This window comes from Salvelinus fontinalis, chromosome 14, assembly GCF_029448725.1.
Source record: "Salvelinus fontinalis isolate EN_2023a chromosome 14, ASM2944872v1, whole genome shotgun sequence".
NCBI lineage: Eukaryota > Metazoa > Chordata > Actinopteri > Salmoniformes > Salmonidae > Salvelinus > Salvelinus fontinalis.
Window position 1 is genome coordinate 133,107 of NC_074678.1, and position 20,226 is coordinate 153,332.

General features: G+C 48.1%; 1 protein-coding gene across 7 annotated transcripts in view; it reads left to right on the forward strand.

Annotated features, from left to right (window-relative positions):
• kifap3a (kinesin-associated protein 3a) overlaps positions 1–20,226 on the forward strand; it is a 43,617-nt gene that overhangs the window by 15,632 nt on the left and 7,759 nt on the right. For all 7 annotated transcript variants that reach the window (XR_008761884.1, XR_008761886.1, XR_008761885.1 and 4 more), the window contains 8 exons: positions 1,420–1,528; positions 1,660–1,772; positions 3,429–3,594; positions 7,075–7,200; positions 7,577–7,675; positions 9,725–9,810; positions 12,635–12,824; positions 13,109–13,202. Coding sequence is in view for 3 of the 7 variants with exons in the window: in XM_055943683.1 (XP_055799658.1) it covers positions 1,420–1,528; positions 1,660–1,772; positions 3,429–3,594; positions 7,075–7,200; positions 7,577–7,675; positions 9,725–9,810; positions 12,635–12,824; positions 13,109–13,202 (983 nt within the window). In the remaining 4 variants the exon portion in view is untranslated. The remainder of the gene's footprint in view (positions 1–1,419; positions 1,529–1,659; positions 1,773–3,428; positions 3,595–7,074; positions 7,201–7,576; positions 7,676–9,724; positions 9,811–12,634; positions 12,825–13,108; positions 13,203–20,226) is intronic.

Sequence of the window (20,226 nt, forward strand, 5' to 3'; positions counted from 1 at the left end):
GGGCAGTGAGGGATTAGATAGTGGGGGTGGAGGGCAGTGAGGGGTTAGATGGTGGGGGGTGGAGGGCAGTGAGGGGTTAGATAGTGGGGGTGGAGGGCAGTGAGGGATTAGATAGTGGGGGTGGAGGGCAGTGAGGGGTTAGATGGTGGGGGGTGGAGGGCAGTGAGGGGTTAGATAGTGGGGGTGGAGGGCAGTGAGGGATTAGATAGTGGGGGTGGAGGGCAGTGAGGGGTTAGATGGTGGGGGGTGGAGGGCAGTGAGGGGTTAGATAGTGGGGGTGGAGGGCAGTGAGGGATTAGATAGTGAGGGTGGAGGGCAGTGAGGGGTTAGATAGTGGGGGGTGGAGGGCAGTGAGGGGTTAGATAGTGAGGGGTGGAGGGCAGTGAGGGGTTAGATAGTGAGGGGTGGAGGGCAGTGAGAGGTTAGATAGTGAGGGGTGGAGGGCAGTGAGGGGTTAGATAGTGAGGGGTGGAGGGCAGTGAGGGGTTAGATAGGGAGGGGTGGAGGGCAGTGAGGGGTTAGATAGTGAGGGTGTGCTGTGTAGTATGGCGCTAGGCCTCCTCTGTCTGTGCTGTGGTAAATAAGCAGAGGCAGGTGCCAGAGAGTCTAGACGGGGCTGATTTGGGGTCCAGGGCCCCTGGTATGTGATACCCGACTCGGGGCCTGTGTGTGTGTGTGTGTGTGATTGCACACTGCTAACTCCTCACAGGGAGCGGGCCTGCAGTGCCCCTGCTTAAAGCCTTTCCTGTTTAATGTTAAATCAGAGAAGGAGAGCTGGGAGACGGGGAGCAGAGGGCAGGGGCTGTGGGCGACTCGTTTTTGAACCCGTGCCCGCCCAAAGTTGACCTCCAAGGCCGTTTCCTGGTGGCCACTCCCCCTCCCTCTCTCCCCCTCCCTCTCTCCATCTCTCTCCCCCTCCCTCTCTACATCTCTCTCCCCCTCCCTCTCTCCATCTCTCTCCCCCTCCCTCTCTCCATCTCTCTCCCCCTCCCTCTCTACATCTCTCTCTTGCTCTCTATTTCTCTATCTCTCTCTCCTCGTTGTCTGTTTGCTAGCTCTTTCAGGTTTCTCCTCCAGGGTCTAGACAGGCACAGACCTGATTAGACAGCAACGAGTGTACTGTACCTCTACCTTTCTGCTCACCTCAGGGAAGGGCTGCCTGTTCCCGTACTCTGCGGTTAACCCAACTTGTGTCACCATGGCGACCCACTAAATGACTGTATGGAAACTATGGAGACCAGTGTCCTCAACATGGTGATGATGTGATTCATCCACTCAGCCAATGATGTCGCCAAGCAAACATCCATACACAAACAGTAGAGAGAAAGGCTTGGGAACAGACACACCCATAACACACTGACTGACTGCTGGCCAACTATATTGATTGATGATGAATTGGTATTGATGATTGATTGACAGTTGATGAAGATGCTGTTTGAGTGTGGTGAGAGCCACATGGAACCTGAGCTCATCTCCTTCTGCATCAACCTGGCAGCCAACAAGAGGAACGCACAGGTCATCTGTGAAGGTACAACACACACACACACACACACACACACACACACACACACACACACACACACACACACACACACACACACACACACACACACACACACACACACACACACACTCCTAATGCTGTTCTCCTGTGCCTAGGTAATGGTCTGAAGATGCTGATGAAGAGGGGTCTGAAGTTAAAGGATGTTCTTACCATGAAGATGATCAGGAACTTGTCACAACATGACGGACCCACCAAGAACCTCTTCATAGTGAGTACTAAACTTACTCACACTCTTAACACTGATGAGCTTCAACATGCTTAGTATGGATATAGACGGATAAGGCTAGACAGGCTCACATGATCTGTGTTCTTATGCTAGTTACTGAATCCATAGCTACGTGTGTTCTTATGCTAGTTACTGAATCCGTAGCTACGTGTGTTCTTATGCTAGTTACTGAATCAATAGCTACGTGTGTTCTTATGCTAGTTACTGAATCCATAGCTACATGTGTTCTTATGCTAGTTACTGAATCCGTAGCTATGTGTGTTCTTATGCTAGTCACTGAATCCATAGCTACGTGTGTTCTTATGCTAGTTACTGAATCCATAGCTACGTGTGTTCTTATGCTAGTTACTGAATCCATAGCTACGTGTGTTCTTATGCTAGTTACTGAATCCATAGCTACGTGTGTTCTTATGCTAGTTACTGAATTCATAGCTACGTGTGTTCTTATGCTAGTTACTGAATCCGTAGCTACGTGTGTTCTTATGCTAGTCACTGAATTCATAGCTACGTGTGTTCTTATGCTAGTCACTGAATCCATAGCTACGTGTGTTCTTATGCTAGTTACTGAATCCATAGCTACGTGTGTTCTTATGCTAGTTACTGAATCCATAGCTACGTGTGTTCTTATGCTAGTTACTGAATCCATAGCTACGTGTGTTCTTATGCTAGTTACTGAATCCATAGCTACGTGTGTTCTTATGCTAGTTACTGAATCCATAGCTACGTGTGTTCTTATGCTAGTTACTGGTTACTGAATCCATAGCTACGTGTGTTCTTATGCTAGTTACTGAATCCATAGCTACGTGTGTTCTTATGCTAGTTACTGAATCCATAGCTACGTGTGTTCTTATGCTAGTTACTGAATCCATAGCTACGTGTGTTCTTATGCTAGTTACTGAATTCATAGCTACGTGTGTTCTTATGCTAGTTACTGAATCCATAGCTACGTGTGTTCTTATGCTAGTCACTGAATCCGTAGCTACGTGTGTTCTTATGCTAGTTACTGAATCCATAGCTACGTGTGTTCTTATGCTAGTTACTGAATCCATAGCTACGTGTGTTCTTATGCTAGTTACTGAATTAGTAGCTACATGTGTTCTTATGCTAGTTACTGACTCCGTAGCTACGTGTGTTCTTATACTAGTCACTGAATCCATAGCTACGTGTGTTCTTATGCTAGTTCCTGAATCCATAGCTACGTGTGTTCTTATGCTAGTCACTGAATCCATAGCTACGTGTGTTCTTATGCTAGTTACGGAATCCATAGCTACGTGTGTTCTTATCCTAGTTACTGAATCCATAGCTACATGTGTTCTTATGCTGGTTACTGAATCCATAGCAACGTGTGTTCTTATGCTAGTTACTGAATTCATAGCTACGTGTGTTCTTATGCTAGTTACTGAATCCATAGCTACGTGTGTTCTTATGCTATTCACTGAATCCATAGCTACGTGTATTCTTATGCTAGTCACTGAATCCATAGCTACGTGTGTTCTTATGCTAGTTACTGAATCCATAGCTACGTGTGTTCTTATGCTAGTTACTGAATCCATAGCTACACTATTAGAACAAACATTGTAGTGCTGAACCCTGCCCTGTGTCTCTATAGTAACCAACCCCCTTCTTGTACCTCATAAGGACTATGTGGGTGACCTAGCGGCTCAGATGGGAGCCGAGGAGAGGGAGGAGTATGTGATGGAGTGTCTGGGGACTCTGGCTAACCTCACCATCCCTGACCTTGACTGGGAACTGGTGCTGAAGGAGTACAACCTGGTGCCGTACCTCAAAGACCACCTCAATCCAGGTAGGCCTCAAAGACCACCTCAATCCAGGTAGGCCTCAAAGACTACCTCAATCCAGGTAGGCCTCAAAGACTACCTCAATCCAGGTAGGCCTCAAAGACTACCTCAATCCAGGTAGGCCTCAAAGACTACCTCAATCCAGGTAGGCCTCAAAGACTACCTCAATCCATGGAGGGAGGTGAGGCAGAGAGGGGGACAAAAGGTGGGGGGGTGCTGATGCTGTAACTTACAGGTGCATTCACCCTGGTGAACTTGAGAAAGATGACAAGATGGTGCCAACAGACATGGTTGCCCTGTTTCTAGCTCCTAGACAACTTTGCACAAACTTTTTGTTTGTGTTATTTCTTAAATTAATTGCTCAGAATGTTTCTTGTATAATTACCTACAACCGGAAATAACTTGGGATATTAGATCAGCGGTCACTCACCAGAATTTCAACCAGAAGTTCTAATTTCCTGTATTGAATCCTTTGTTTGAACTTCTGAGGCAATTCCGTTCATGCCAGGGGCTGATCCAAGTCGCCGTCGCCGGAAAAGAGGAACAAGGAGTGGGTTCATAGTGAGACTCAGGAAGCATGCATACCATCCACCGCTTCCGAGTATATTACGCACTAACGCTCAGTCCCTGGACAATAAAGTAAACAAGCTTAGGGTGAGGATCTCCTTCCAGAGAGACATCAGGAACTGTTACATACTCTGTTTTACGGAATCATGGCTCTCTCCGGATATGCTGTCCTCGTCCATTCAGCCAGCGGGGTTTTCCATATATCGCGCGGACAGGAAGAAAGAACTCTCTGAGAAAAAGAAAGGTAGAGGTGTATGTTTCATGATTAGATACTCATGGTGTGATTGTGGTAGCGTACAGGAACTCCAGTTCCTTTGTTCTCCCGATCTGGAATATCTCACCATCAAATGCCGGGCCGCATTACCTCCTGAGAGAATTATTTCGTCACGGCAGTATATGTCCACCCCAAAGCCGACTCCGCGACAGCTCTCAAGGAACTACACTGGACTTTGTGCAAACTGGGAACCACATATCCTGAGGCTGCATTTATTGTAGCTGGAGACTTGAATAAAGGAAATCTGAGGAAAATATCAACACATCTGTGCTGCTCAATCGCTCTTGAACATTGTTACTGTAATGTCTACAATGCCCTCCCCAGTCCTCCCTTCGGCAAATCAGATCACACCTCCATTTTGCTTTAGGCAGATACTTAAAAAGAAAATACCCGTAGTAAGGACTGGTTAATATTGGTCTGACCAATCAGAATCTATGCTTCAAGACTGTTTGATCACGCAGAGTGGGAATAGTATTAACGTATACACTGACTCAGTGACTGAGTTCATCAGGAAGTACATAGAGGATGTTGTTCTTACTGTGATGATTAGAACTTATCCAAACCAAAAAACGTGGATAGATGGCAGCATTCGCTCAAAACTGAAGAGCGCTAACCACTCCATTAAACCACGCCAAGGTGACTGGGAACACAAACGGGTACAAACAGACCAGCTATGCCCTCCGTAAGGCAATCAAAGAGGCAAAACGACAGTACAGGGACAAAGTATAGTCACAATTCAAAGGCAAGACGTTTGAGGCAGAGACAATCACAAATAATAAGGGGAAAGCCAGCCACGTTTTGGACTCTGACGCCTTGCTGCCGGACGAGCTAAAAACAAGAGGAATAACTACGTAAGAATCCTATTCATCGACTACAGCTCAGCCTTCAACACCATAATGCCTTCCAAGCTCATCACTAAGCTCAGAACCCTGGGTCTAAACCCCTCCATGTGCAACTGGGTCCTAGACTTCCTGACGGGCCAACCCCAGGTGATGAAGGTAGGTAACAGCACATCCGCCACGCTGTTCTTCAACACGGTGGCCCCACAAAAGTGCGTGCTCAGCCCCCTCCTGTACTCCCTTACGTGGCCCTATGTCTCCAACTCAACAGTGGTAGGCCTGATTTGCCAACAACAACGAGACAGCCTACAGGGAGAAGGTGAGGGCCCTGGTGGAGTGGTGTCAGGATAATAACCTCTCCCTCAACGTCAACAAATGAAGGAGATGATCTTGGACTTTAGGAGACTGCAGAGCGAGCCCGCCCCCACCCAGTTTGAGAGCACGCCCCCATCCATGTTGAGAGCCTGCCCCCATCCATGTTGAGAGCACGCCCCCATCCATGTTGAGAGCACGCCCCCATCCATGTTGAGAGCCCGCCCCCATCCATGTTGAGAGCCCGCCCCCATCCACGTGGAGAGCCCGCCCCATCCATGTTGAGAGCCCGCCCCCATCCACGTGGAGAGCCCGCTCCCATCCATGTTGAGAGCCCGCCCCCATCCATGTTGAGAGCCCGCCCCCATCCATGTTGAGAGCACGCCCCCATCCATGTTGAGAGCCCGCCCCATCCATGTGGAGAGCCCGCCCCCATCCATGTTGAAAGCCCGCCCCCATCCACGTGGAGAGGGGCCGCAGTGGAGAGGGTGAAAAGCTTAAAGTTCCTCTGCGTACACATCACATCACTCCCCTCATCAATCTACACACAATAATCCATAATGACTAAGCAAAACAGGTTTTTAGACATTTTTGCAAATGTATTAGAAATGTTAAAAAAACGTATCACATTTACATTATTATTCAGACCCTTTACTCAGTACTTTGTTGAAGCACCTTTGGCAGCGATTACAGCACCGAGTCTTCTTGGGTATGACGCTACAAGCTTGGCACACCTGTATTTGGGGAGTTTCTCCTATTCTTCTCTACAGATCCTCAAGCTCTGTCACGTTAGATGGGGAGCGTTTCTGCACAGCAATTTTCAGGTCTCTCCAGAAATGTTCGATCAGGTTCAGGTTCGGGCTCTGGCTGGGCCACTCAAGGACATTCAGAGACTTGTCCAAAAGCCAGTGCTGCATTGTCTTGGCTTCGCCCCCAGGCTGAGGATCTGAGTGCTGTGGAGCAAGTGTTCATCAAGGATCTCTCTGTACTTTGCTCCGTTCATCTTTCCCTCGATCCTGACTAGTCTCCCATCCCTGCCGCTGAAAAACATCCCCACAGCATGATGCTATGTTCCGGACTCTGACATTGCTCGTTCTGATATTTCTTCATTTCTTGATTTTATTTGGTGTGTATTGTTAGATTTTACTACACTGTTGGAGCTAGAAACATAAGCATTTAGCTACACCTGCGATAACATCTGCAAAATATGTGTATGCGACCAATAAAATTTGATTTGAGAAGTAAAAGCTTTTGGATCATACCAAGTTTTTCAATTTGAACAAAAGTAGATCCAATAGCTTTCTCACACACCCCCCCCAACCTCTCTAACCGATAACCTTCAACAACACTCTCTGTGTCACTGACTGGTCCTACATCATGGGATGATGTTAGAGAGCACACACACTGGGGCCTGTTACCTTTGACCTTAGTGACCTCTCCCTTCTCAGCTTTGATCTCTTTGAACCCTGACTTCTTCCCCCACCCACCACCAGGCTCGGCAGAGGATGACCTTATCCTAGAGGTGGTGATCATGATAGGGACGGTATCCATGGACGACTCCTGTGCTGCCACAATGGCCAAGTCTGGCATCATCCCTGCTCTCATCGAGCTGCTCAACGGTAGGTAGTAGTTAGGACCCATGCTCGGTTCCACTATCAGAGGGTTAATGTTAAGATAGCGCAGAATGGCGGTTATTCCAGTGAAATACTACATTCTTCAGGGGAGCTCTGTGTCCTGACCTCCATATGTCTGTGTGTCAACCAAACAGGAGGACGATCAGATTGTCTATGTGTTGTTTCACCTCTGTCTGTCTCTCTCTCTCTCTCTCTCTCTCTCTCTCTCTCTCCCTCCATATAGCCCAACAGGAGGACGATCAGATAGTCTATGTGTTGTTTCACCTCGGTCTGTCTCTCTCTCTCCCTATAGCCCAACAGGAGGACGATCAGATAGTCTATGTGTTGTTTCACCTCGGTCTCTCTCTCTCTCTCCCTATAGCCCAACAGGAGGATGATGAGTTTGTGTGTCAGATCGTCTATGTGTTCTACCAGATGGTGTTTCACCAGGCCACCAGGGACGTCATCATCAAGGACACACGTATCCTTTCTCTTCCCACAATACAATTCATCTCAGAACTACAGCCCAAAGGATCCCTCAATGTCCTACTCCGAAATCACTTAAAACTTCACCCCATATTTACCTCACTCTGTACTGTATTATGTGTTACCGTGGTAACCAACAGTACCACCCTATACCATGTCTCTGCTTCTTTCAATGTGACTTTCCGTCGCAATAAAAATCACCCTATCAATGACCTCAGTGCTCCACACAGTGTAATGCTGTACAGCTGGAATCAGACGTAAAATTACAAATGGCTTGCGGTAATATTTTCTACATGTTTTTCTTTCTGTGGAGAATATTACAGAGGGATCTCTACCAAGTGGTCTGCCTTGGGAGAGGATTTCTGCTTTACAATATCTCTCTCATCACAGGAAATGTAAGAGTTGTTCATTTGGCCACAGGGCAACTGTTTCCTTTCAAGAAATGAAAGAGAAAAAGCAGAGTCTTTCCTTGCTACGTTTCTTTCTGTCACTGTGATCTTGATTAAACAGACATCGTTGAATGACGTGTCTGAGGAGAAAGAACAGCAAAATGACAGGGTAAAGGGCTAGAAATGTAGAGACAGTATCCCTCTCTCCCTCCCTCTGTTGTCCCCTCCCTCCATGTGTTGTCCCCTCCCTCCCTCCCTCCCTCCCTCCCTCCCTCCCTCCCTCTGTTGTCCTCTTCTGGACTCCCTCTCTCCCTCCCTCTGTTGTCCTCTTCTGGACTCCCTCTCTCCCTCCCTCTGTTGTCCTCTACTGGACTCTCCCCCCCCCCCCCTCCCTTCCTCTGTTGTCCTCTACTGGACTCCCTCTCTCTCTCCCTCTGTTGTCCTCTACTGGACTCCCTCTCTCCCTCCCTCTGTTGTCCTCTACTGGACTCCCTCTCACCCTCTCTACCTCCCTCTGTTGTCCTCTACTGGACTCCCTCTCACCCTCTCTCCCTCCCTCTGTTGTCCTCTACTGGACTCTCCTCTCACCCTCTCTCCCTCCCTCTGTTGTCCTCTACTGGACCCCCCCCCCCCCCCCCTCCCTTCCTCTGTTGTCCTCTACTGGACTCCCTCTCTCTCTCCCTCTGTTGCGCTCTACTGGACTCCCTCTCTCTCTCCCTCTGTTGTCCTCTACTGGACTCCCTCTCTCCCTCCCTCTGTTGTCCTCTACTGGACTCCCTCTCACCCTCTCTCCCTCCCTCTGTTGTCCTCTACTGGACTCCCTCTCACCCTCTCTCCCTCCCTCTGTTGTCCTCTACTGGACTCCCTTTCACCCTCTCTCCCTCCCTCTGTTGTCCTCTACTGGACTCCCTCCCTCTCTCCCTCTCTCTGTTGTCCTTTACTGGACTCCCTCTCTCTGTTGTCCTTTACTGGACCCCCTCTCTCTCTCCCTCTGTTGTCCTCTACTGGACTCCCTCTCTCTCTCCCTCTGTTGTCCTCTACTGGACTCCCTCCCTCTCTCTGTTGTCATTTACTGGACTCCCTCTCTCCCTCTCTCTGTTGTCCTTTACTGGACTCCCTCCCTCCCTCTGTTGTCCTCTACTGGACTCCCTCCCTCTCTCCCTCTCTCTGTTGTCCTTTACTGGACTCCCTCTCTCCCTCTCTCTGTTGTCCTCTACTGGACTCCCTCTCTCTCTCCCTCTGTTGTCCTCTACTGGACTCCCTCCCTCTCTCTGTTGTCATTTACTGGACTCCCTCTCTCCCTCTCTCTGTTGTCCTCTACTGGACTCTCTCCCTCTCTCTGTTGTCCTTTACTGGACTCCCTCTCTCCCTCTCTCTGTTGTCCTTTACTGGACTCCCTCTCTCCCTCCCCCTGTTGTCCTCTACTGGACTCCCTCCCTCTCTCTGTTGTCCTTTACTGGACTCCCTCTCTCCCTCTCTCTGTTGTCCTTTACTGGACTCCCTCTCTCCCTCTCTCTGTTGTCCTTTACTGGACTCCCTCCCTCCCTCCCTCTGTTGTCCTCTACTGGACTCCCTCTCTCCCTCTCTCTGTTGTCCTTTACTGGACTCCCTCTCTCCCTCTCTCTGTTGTCCTTTACTGGACTCCCTGTCTCCAGAGGCTCCTGCCTACCTCATTGACCTGATGCACGACAAGAACGCTGAGATACGGAAAGTCTGTAACAACACACTGGACATCATCGCTGTGAGTATCTGTCTGTCTGTCTCTGTCTCTGGCTCTGGCTTTGGCTCTGGCTCTGGCTCTGTGTCTGTCTGTCTGTCACTTCTCTAGGCATAATGTCTCATCCCCAAGTTACCCTATATCATGAATGGTTTTCTTCCTGATTAATCAGGAATCAATTCCTGCTTTTCTGTAATTCTTCTTCCCATTAATTTCTAAATGAAACTGACCTAGGCTTATACCTGAGCCAAAATCTTGGTTCTCCTGATCCATCCCTACTTAGTGTAGGTCGGCACAGAGGAAATGGTACTGTTCAGATTGCCTGGACTGGGAAACTAAATTCCTGGGTCAGATTTTGATTGACAGGTGTGTTTTAAGTCCCAGTCATAGTGTGATCTGTCACAGACCTGAGATCAGTGTAATTAGCAGTAGACTACAGCCAGCCGGGTTGTGGGCTGTGGAAGGTAGTGGGGGGAGAGGAAGTGTTTCATTGAAATTATCAGTGAGAACTATTAAGCTGTGAACCACATGAAAGACCAGGACAGACTCTGGAGAATGTCAGAGCAGAACAGGGAGGTGAGAGAGAAAGCAGACCCTGCCTTGGAGACACACACGCACGCACGCACGCACGCACGCACGCACGCACACACACACACACACACACACACACACACACACACACAGTCATTAGTCTTCAGAGCTGCAGGCTACCTTAGCAGCACACGCCATTACTGTGTGTTCTTGATTCGTTCCTCTTTGATCACACACACACACCCCTCAGAGAGAGAGAGAAACTTACGTATAGATGGATTTCTAGGTCAGACAGAAACATAATTCATGGGGATATTCTTAGATTCAGATTTTCTCTACGGAGGAACATTGTTTTATATCTGCTGACTCCTTTACTCTTAGACATGATGAGCTCAGCTTTCTGGTTATGATGGATTAGGCTTCATATCAAGCCCTTACTACAGACGAATAGTCCTGGGGAAATCAGCAGTGTAGTCATTAATCCACTTTAGCCATGTCATAAGTCTGCACTTTGACTAAAAGTGTCACTGCCACTTTGGGCCCTGCGATGCGACAATGGGTCCGTTTGAGGCCTGGGCCTCGAATGGCTGTCAGCGGGCTCTGCTCTGGGTCTAGATGATTAATCTCCAGGGCCTGAGCGTATGAAGCACAGCAGCTCAAAGAAGGCCTTTATCTCCCACATGGCCCCCGCAGAAAAATGAAAACAGAATCTGTGGATGTCCTCAACCTTCCTCAGCCAAGCCCCCCCCCCCCCCCCCCCCACACACACACACACACACACACACAGCCCCATCGCAGCACCATCCATCGCACCACACCACATTTTTATTAATAACAGCATCATAAGGGTGCTGGCACACAGAGCAGTGCATTGTGGGGTACTCTAGTAGTCTGTGGGGGATCTGACAATCCCTGGATGGAACAATATAGCAGTCAGTGTTCGGGCCCATTCCCCAGCCCTCCCTGATGTCCTGCCAGCCACTCTCCTACAGCTAATTACACTGCTAGTTTAGTTTCCCCAGCCCTCCCTGATGTCCTGCCAGCCACTCTGCTACATCTAATTACACTGCTAGTTTAGTTTCCCCATCCCTCCCTGATATCCTGCCAGCCACTCTCCTACAGCTAATTACACTGCTAGTTTAGTTTCCCCTGCCCTCCCTGATGTCCTGCCAGCCACTCTCCTATAGCTAATTACACTGCTAGTTTAATTTCCCCAGCCCTCCCTGATGTCCTGCCAGCCACTCTCCTACAGCTAATTACACTGCTAGTTTAGTTTCCCCATCCCTCCCTGATGTCCTGCCAGCCACTCTCCTACAGCTAATTACACTGCTAGTTTAGTTTCCCCATCCCTCCCTGATGTCCTGCCAGCTACTCTGCTACAGCTAATTACACTGCTAGTTTAGTTTCCCCAGCCCTCCCTGATGTCCTGCCAGCCACTCTCCTACAGCTAATTACACTGCTAGTTTAGTTTCCCCATCCCTCCCTGATGTCCTTCCAGCCACTCTCCTACAGCTAATTACACTGCTAGTTTAGTTTCCCCATCCCTCCCTGATGTCCTGCCAGTCACTCTCCTACAGCTAATTACACTGCTAGTTTAGTTTCCCCAGCCCTCCCTGATGTCCTGCCAGCCACTCTCCTACAGCTAATTACACGGCTAGTTTAGTTTTCCCAGCCCTCCCTGATGTCCTGCCAGCCACTCTCCTACAGCTAATTACACTGCTAGTTTAATTTCCCCATCCCTCCCTGATGTCCTGCCAGCCACTCTGCTACAGCTAATTACACTGCTAGTTTAGTTTCCCTAGCCCTCCCTGATGTCCTGCCAGCCACTCTCCTACAGCTAATTACACTGCTAGTTTAGTTTCCCCATCCCTCCCTGATGTCCTGCCAGCCACTCTCCTACAGCTAATTACACTGCTAGTTTAGTTTCCCCAGCCCTCCCTGATGTCCTGCCAGCCACTCTCCTACAGCTAATTACACTGCTAGTTTAGTTTGGAGGCCTCACTCTCCTAAAGATTACCCATCCTAATGTCTCTCTCTCGCTCGCTCTCTCTCTGTCTCGCTCTCTCTCTGTCTCTTCTCTCTCTGTCTCCGTCTGTCTTTCTCGCTCTGTCGCTCTCTCTCTCTTGCTGTCTCTCTCTCGCTGTCTCGCACTCTCTCTGTCTCGCACTCTCTGTGTTTGTCTCGCTCGCTGTCTCGCTCGCTCTCTCTCACTCTCTGTCTTTGTGTCTCTCTCTCTTTCTCTCTCTCTCCGTCTTTGTCTCTCTTTGTCTTTCTCTCTCTCTCTATGTCTCTCTCTGTCTGTCTCTGTCTATTGTAGGAGTATGATAAGCAGTGTGAGAGAAAGATCCAGAGTGAGAAGTTCCGCTGGCACAACTCCCAGTGGTTAGAGATGGTGGAGAGCAGAGCCATGGGAGACGACGGGGAACCCTTCATGTTTGGAGACGACGGAGAACCATTCATGCACAACGGAGACATTCTGGAGAGACCCGACCTCTTCTACACCGCAGGTATACATGGAGGGAGGGAGGGGAGGGAGGCAGACATTCTGGAGAGACTGACTGTTTCTACAGCACAAGTATACAGGGAGGGAGAGAGGGAGAGGAGGGAGACAGGCAGAGACATTCTGGAGAGACTGACCTTTTCTACAGCGCAGGGACAGGGCGAGGAGGAGGGAAAGAGAGGGAGGGGGGAGAAAGAGAGGGGGATGTGGTATGGATGAAGTGAGATAGAGCGAGATGAAGTACAGTAATGAACTTGTCTCTAACTTTGAGGTGTATGTCTCTCCCCCCAGATGGAATCATCCCAGCAGACGGTACCATCAGCCCAGAGTTCTTCACAGACTACCAGAACGGAGACATTGGCCAGGCTGGAGGCTTTCCCGGCAGGTGAGCGCATAGTAGGGCAGGGGGTGGACTGGACTTCTATCCCCAATATGTAGCGAGGGAGCAGGCTTTAACAGGCCTAATATGTAGACAGGGAGCAGGCTCTAACAGGCCTAATATGTAGACAGGGAGCAGGCTCTAACAGGCCTAATATGTAGACAGGGAGCAGGCTCTAACAGGCCTAATATGTAGACAGGGAGCAGGCTCTAACAGGCCTAATATGTAGACAGAGAGCAGGCTTTAACAGGCCTAATATGTAGACAGAGAGCAGGCTTTAACAGGCCTAATATGTAGACAGGGAGCAGGCTCTAACAGGCCTAATATGTAGACAGGGAGCAGGCTTTAACAGGCCTAATATGTAGCGAGGGAGCAGGCTTTAACAGGCCTAATATGTAGACAGGGAGCAGGCTCTAACAGGCCTAATATGTAGACAGAGAGCAGGCTCTAACAGGCCTAATATGTAGACAGAGAGCAGGCTCTAACAGGCCTAATATGTAGACAGAGAGCAGGCTTTAACAGGCCTAATATGTAGACAGAGAGCAGGCTCTAACAGGCCTAATATGTAGACAGAGAGCAGGCTTTAACAGGCCTAATATGTAGACAGAGAGCAGGCTCTAACAGGCCTAATATGTAGACAGAGAGCAGGCTCTAACAGGCCTAATATGTAGACAGAGAGCAGGCTTTAACAGGCCTAATATGTAGACAGAGAGCAGGCTTTAACAGGCCTAATATGTAGATGGGGAGGAGACTTTAACAGGCCTAATATGTAGACAGGGAGCAGGCTCTAACAGGCCTAATATGTAGATGGGGAGGAGACTTTAACAGGCCTAATATGTAGATGGGGAGGAGACTTTAACAGGCCTAATATGTAGATGGGGAGGAGACTTTAACAGGCCTAATATGTAGATGGGGAGGAGACTTTAACAGGCCTAATATGTAGACAGAGAGCAGGCTCTAACAGGCCTAATATGTAGACAGAGAGCAGGCTCTAACAGGCCTAATATGTGGACAGAGAAGCTCTAACAGGCCTAATATGTAGACAGAGAGCAGGCTCTAACAGGCCTAATATGTAGACAGAGAGCAGGCTCTAACAGGCCTAATATGTAGATGGGGAGGAGACTTTAACAGGCCTAAATATGTAGACAGGGAGCAGGCTTTAACAGGCCTGATATGTAGACAGAGAGCAGGCTCTAACAGGCCTAATATGTAGATGGGGAGCAGGCTCTAACAGGCCTAAATATGTAGATGGGGAGCAGGCTCTAACAGGCCTAATATGTAGACAGAGAGCAGGCTTTAACAGGCCTAATATGTAGACAGAGAGCAGGCTCTAACAGGCCTAATATGTGGACAGAGAAGCTCTAACAGGCCTAATATGTAGACAGAGAGCAGGCTCTAACAGGCCTAATATGTAGACAGAGAGCAGGCTTTAACAGGCCTAATATGTAGCGAGGGAGCAGGCTTTAACAGGCCTAATATGTAGACAGGGAGCAGGCTCTAACAGGCCTAATATGTAGACAGAGAGCAGGCTCTAACAGGCCTAATATGTAGACAGAGAGCAGGCTCTAACAGGCCTAATATGTAGACAGAGAGCAGGCTCTAACAGGCCTAATATGTAGACAGAGAGCAGGCTCTAACAGGCCTAATATGTAGACAGAGAGCAGGCTCTAACAGGCCTAATATGTAGATGGGGAGGAGACTTTAACAGGCCTAAATATGTAGACAGAGAGCAGGCTCTAACAGGCCTAATATGTAGACAGAGAGCAGGCTCTAACAGGCCTAATATGTAGATGGGGAGCAGGCTCTAACAGGCCTAATATGTAGACAGAGAGCAGGCTTTAACAGGCCTAATATGTAGACAGAGAGCAGGCTCTAACAGGCCTAATATGTAGACAGAGAGCAGGCTTTAACAGGCCTAATATGTAGACAGAGAGCAGGCTCTAACAGGCCTAATATGTAGACAGAGAGCAGGCTCTAACAGGCCTAATATGTGGACAGAGAAGCTCTAACAGGCCTAATATGTAGACAGAGAGCAGGCTCTAACAGGCCTAATATGTAGACAGAGAGCAGGCTCTAACAGGCCTAATATGTAGATGGGGAGGAGACTTTAACAGGCCTAAATATGTAGACAGGGAGCAGGCTTTAACAGGCCTGATATGTAGACAGAGAGCAGGCTCTAACAGGCCTAATATGTAGACAGAGAGCAGGCTCTAACAGGCCTAATATGTAGATGGGGAGGAGACTTTAACAGGCCTAATATGTAGACAGAGAGCAGGCTCTAACAGGCCTAATATGTAGACAGAGAGCAGGCTTTAACAGGCCTAATATGTAGACAGAGAGCAGGCTTTAACAGGCCTAATATGTAGATGGTGAGGAGACTTTAACAGGCCTAATATGTAGACAGGGAGCAGGCTCTAACAGGCCTAATATGTAGATGGGGAGGAGACTTTAACAGGCCTAATATGTAGATGGGGAGGAGACTTTAACAGGCCTAATATGTAGATGGGGAGGAGACTTTAACAGGCCTAATATGTAGATGGGGAGGAGACTTTAACAGGCCTAATATGTAGACAGAGAGCAGGCTCTAACAGGCCTAATATGTAGACAGGGAGCAGGCTTTAACAGGCCTAATATGTAGACAGGGAGCAGGCTCTAACAGGCCTAATATGTAGACAGGGAGCAGGCTCTAACAGGCCTAATATGTAGACAGAGAGCAGGCTCTAACAGGCCTAATATGTAGACAGGGAGCAGGCTCTAACAGGCCTAATATGTAGACAGAGAGCAGGCTCTAACAGGCCTAATATGTGGACAGAGAAGCTCTAACAGGCCTAATATGTAGACAGAGAGCAGGCTCTAACAGGCCTAATATGTAGACAGAGAGCAGGCTCTAACAGGCCTAATATGTAGATGGGGAGGAGACTTTAACAGGCCTAAATATGTAGACAGAGAGCAGGCTTTAACAGGCCTAATGTGTAGATGGGGAGGAGACTTTAACAGGCCTAAATATGTAGACAGGGAGCAGGCTTTAACAGGCCTGATATGTAGACAGAGAGCAGGCTCTAACAGGCCTAATATGTAGACAGAGAGCAGGCTCTAACAGGCCTAATATGTAGACAGAGAGCAGGCTCTAACAGGCCTAATATGTAGATGGGGAGGAGACTTTAACAGGCCTAATATGTAGACAGGGAGCAGGCTCTAACAGGCCTAATATGTAGACAGAGAGCAGGCTCTAACAGGCCTAATATGTAGATGGGGAGGAGACTTTAACAGGCCTAATATGTAGACAGGGAGCAGGCTTTAACAGGCCTAATATGTAGACAGAGAGCAGGCTCTAACAGGCCTAATATGTAGACAGAGAGCAGGCTTTAACAGGCCTAATATGTAGACAGAGAGCAGGCTCTAACAGGCCTAATATGTAGATGGGGAGGAGACTTTAACAGGCCTAATATGTAGACAGAGAGCAGGCTTTAACAGGCCTAATATGTAGACAGAGAGCAGGCTCTAACAGGCCTAATATGTAGATGGGGAGCAGGCTCTAACAGGCCTAATATGTAGATGGGGAGGAGACTTTAACAGGCCTAATATGTAGATGGGGAGGAGACTTTAACAGGCCTAATATGTAGACAGAGAGCAGGCTCTAACAGGCCTAATATGTAGACAGAGAGCAGGCTCTAACAGGCCTAATATGTAGACAGAGAGCAGGCTCTAACAGGCCTAATATGTAGACAGAGAGCAGGCTCTAACAGGCCTAATATGTAGATGGGGAGGAGACTTTAACAGGCCTAAATATGTAGACAGAGAGCAGGCTTTAACAGGCCTAATATGTAGACAGAGAGCAGGCTTTAACAGGCCTGATATGTAGACAGAGAGCAGGCTCTAACAGGCCTAATATGTAGACAGGGAGCAGGCTCTAACAGGCCTAATATGTAGAAAGAGAGCAGGCTTTAACAGGCCTAATATGTAGATGGGGAGGAGACTTCAACAGGCCTAAATATGTAGACAGGGAGCAGGCTTTAACAGGCCTGATATGTAGACAGAGAGCAGGCTCTAACAGGCCTAATATGTAGACAGAGAGCAGGCTCTAACAGGCCTAATATGTAGATGGGGAGGAGACTTTAACAGGCCTAAATATGTAGACAGAGAGCAGGCTTTAACAGGCCTAATATGTAGATGGGGAGGAGACTTTAACAGGCCTAAATATGTAGACAGGGAGCAGGCTTTAACAGGCCTAATATGTAGACAGAGAGCAGGCTTTAACAGGCCTAATATGTAGATGGGGAGGAGACTTTAACAGGCCTAATATGTAGATGGGGAGGAGACTTTAACAGGCCTAAATATGTAGACAGGGAGCAGGCTTTAACAGGCCTAATATGTAGATGGGGAGGAGACTTTAACAGGCCTAATATGTAGACAGAGAGCAGGCTTTAACAGGCCTAATATGTAGACAGAGAGCAGGCTTTAACAGGCCTAATATGTAGACAGAGAGCAGGCTCTAACAGGCCTAATATGTAGATGGGGAGCAGGCTCTAACAGGCCTAATATGTAGATGGGGAGGAGACTTTAACAGGCCTAATATGTAGACAGAGAGCAGGCTCTAACAGGCCTAATATGTAGACAGAGAGCAGGCTTTAACAGGCCTAATATGTAGACAGGGAGCAGGCTCTAACAGGCCTAATATGTAGACAGGGAGCAGGCTCTAACAGGCCTAATATGTAGACAGAGAGCAGGCTTTAACATGCCTAATATGTAGATGGGGAGGAGACTTTAACAGGCCTAATATGTAGACAGGGAGCAGGCTCTAACAGGCCTAATATGTAGACAGAGAGCAGGCTCTAACAGGCCTAATATGTAGACAGAGAGCAGGCTCTAACAGGCCTAATATGTAGACAGAGAGCAGGCTCTAACAGGCCTAATATGTAGATGGGGAGGAGACTTTAACAGGCCTAAATATGTAGACAGAGAGCAGGCTTTAACAGGCCTAATATGTAGATGGGGAGGAGACTTTAACAGGCCTAAATATGTAGACAGGGAGCAGGCTTTAACAGGCCTGATATGTAGACAGAGAGCAGGCTCTAATATGTAGACAGAGAGCAGGCTCTAACAGGCCTAATATGTAGACAGAGAGCAGGCTTTAACAGGCCTAATATGTAGACAGAGAGCAGGCTCTAACAGGCCTAATATGTAGATGGGGAGGAGACTTTAACAGGCCTAATATGTAGACAGGGAGCAGGCTTTAACAGGCCTAATATGTAGACAGAGAGCAGGCTCTAACAGGCCTAATATGTAGACAGGGAGCAGGCTCTAACAGGGCTAATATGTAGATGGGGAGGAGACTTTAACAGGCCTAATATGTAGACAGAGAGCAGACTTTAACAGGCCTAATATGTAGACAGAGAGCAGGCTTTAACAGGCCTAATATGTAGACAGAGAGCAGGCTCTAACAGGCCTAATATGTAGATGGGGAGGAGACTTTAACAGGCCTAATATGTAGACAGAGAGCAGGCTTTAACAGGCCTAATATGTAGACAGAGAGCAGGCTCTAACAGGCCTAATATGTAGATGGGGAGCAGGCTCTAACAGGCCTAATATGTAGATGGGGAGGAGACTTTAACAGGCCTAATATGTAGATGGGGAGGAGACTTTAACAGGCCTAATATGTAGACAGAGAGCAGGCTCTAACAGGCCTAATATGTAGATAGAGAGCAGGCTCTAACAGGCCTAATATGTAGACAGGGAGCAGGCTCTAACAGGCCTAATATGTAGACAGGGAGCAGGCTTTAACAGGCCTAATATGTAGACAGGGAGCAGGCTTTAACAGGCCTTAAATGTAGACAGGGAGCAGGCTCTAACAGGCCTAATATGTAGACAGGGAGCAGGCTCTAACAGGCCTAATATGTAGATGGGGAGGAGACTTTAACAGGCCTAATATGTAGATGCGGAGGAGACTTTAACAGGCCTAATATGTAGATGGGGAGGAGACTTTAACAGGCCTAAATATGTAGACAGGGAGCAGGCTTTAACAGGCCTAATATGTAGATGGGGAGGAGACTTTAACAGGCCTAAATATGTAGACAGGGAGCAGGCTTTAACAGGCCTAATATGTAGACAGAGAGCAGGCTTTAACAGGCCTAATATGTAGATGGGGAGGAGACTTTAACCGGCCTAAATATGTAGACAGGGAGCAGGCTTTAACAGGCCTAATATGTAGATGGGGAGGAGACTTTAACAGGCCTATATATGTAGACAGGGAGCAGGCTTTAACATGCCTAATATGTAGATGGGGAGGAGACTTTAACAGGCCTAAATATGTAGACAGGGAGCAGGCTTTAACAGGCCTAATATGTAGACAGAGAGCAGGCTTTAACAGGCCTAATATGTAGATGGAGAGGAGACTTTAACAGGCCTAAATATGTAGACAGGGAGCAGGCTTTAACAGGCCTAATATGTAGATGGGGAGGAGACTTTAACATGCCTAAATATGTAGACAGGGAGCAGGCTTTAACAGGCCTAATATGTAGATGGGGAGGAGACTTTAACAGGCCTAATATGTAGATGGGGAGGAGACTTTAACAGGCCTAATATGTAGATGGGGAGGAGACTTTAACAGGCCTAATATGTAGATGGGGAGGAGACTTTAACAGGCCTAAATATGTAGATGGGGAGGAGACTTTAACAGGCCTAAATATGTAGATGGGGAGGAGACTTTAACAGGCCTAAATATGTAGATGGGGAGGAGACTTTAACAGGCCTAATATGTAGATGGGGAGGAGACTTTAACAGGCCTAAATATGTAGATGGGGAGGAGACTTTAACAGGCCTAAATATGTAGATGGGGAGGAGACTTTAACAGGCCTAAATATGTAGACAGGGAGCAGGCTTTAACAGGCCTAATATGTAGATGGGGAGGAGACTTTAACAGGCCTAATATGTAGACAGGGAGCAGGCTTTAACAGGCCTAATATGTAGATGGGGAGGAGACTTTAACAGGCCTAATATGTAGATGGGGAGGAGACTTTAACAGGCCTAATAT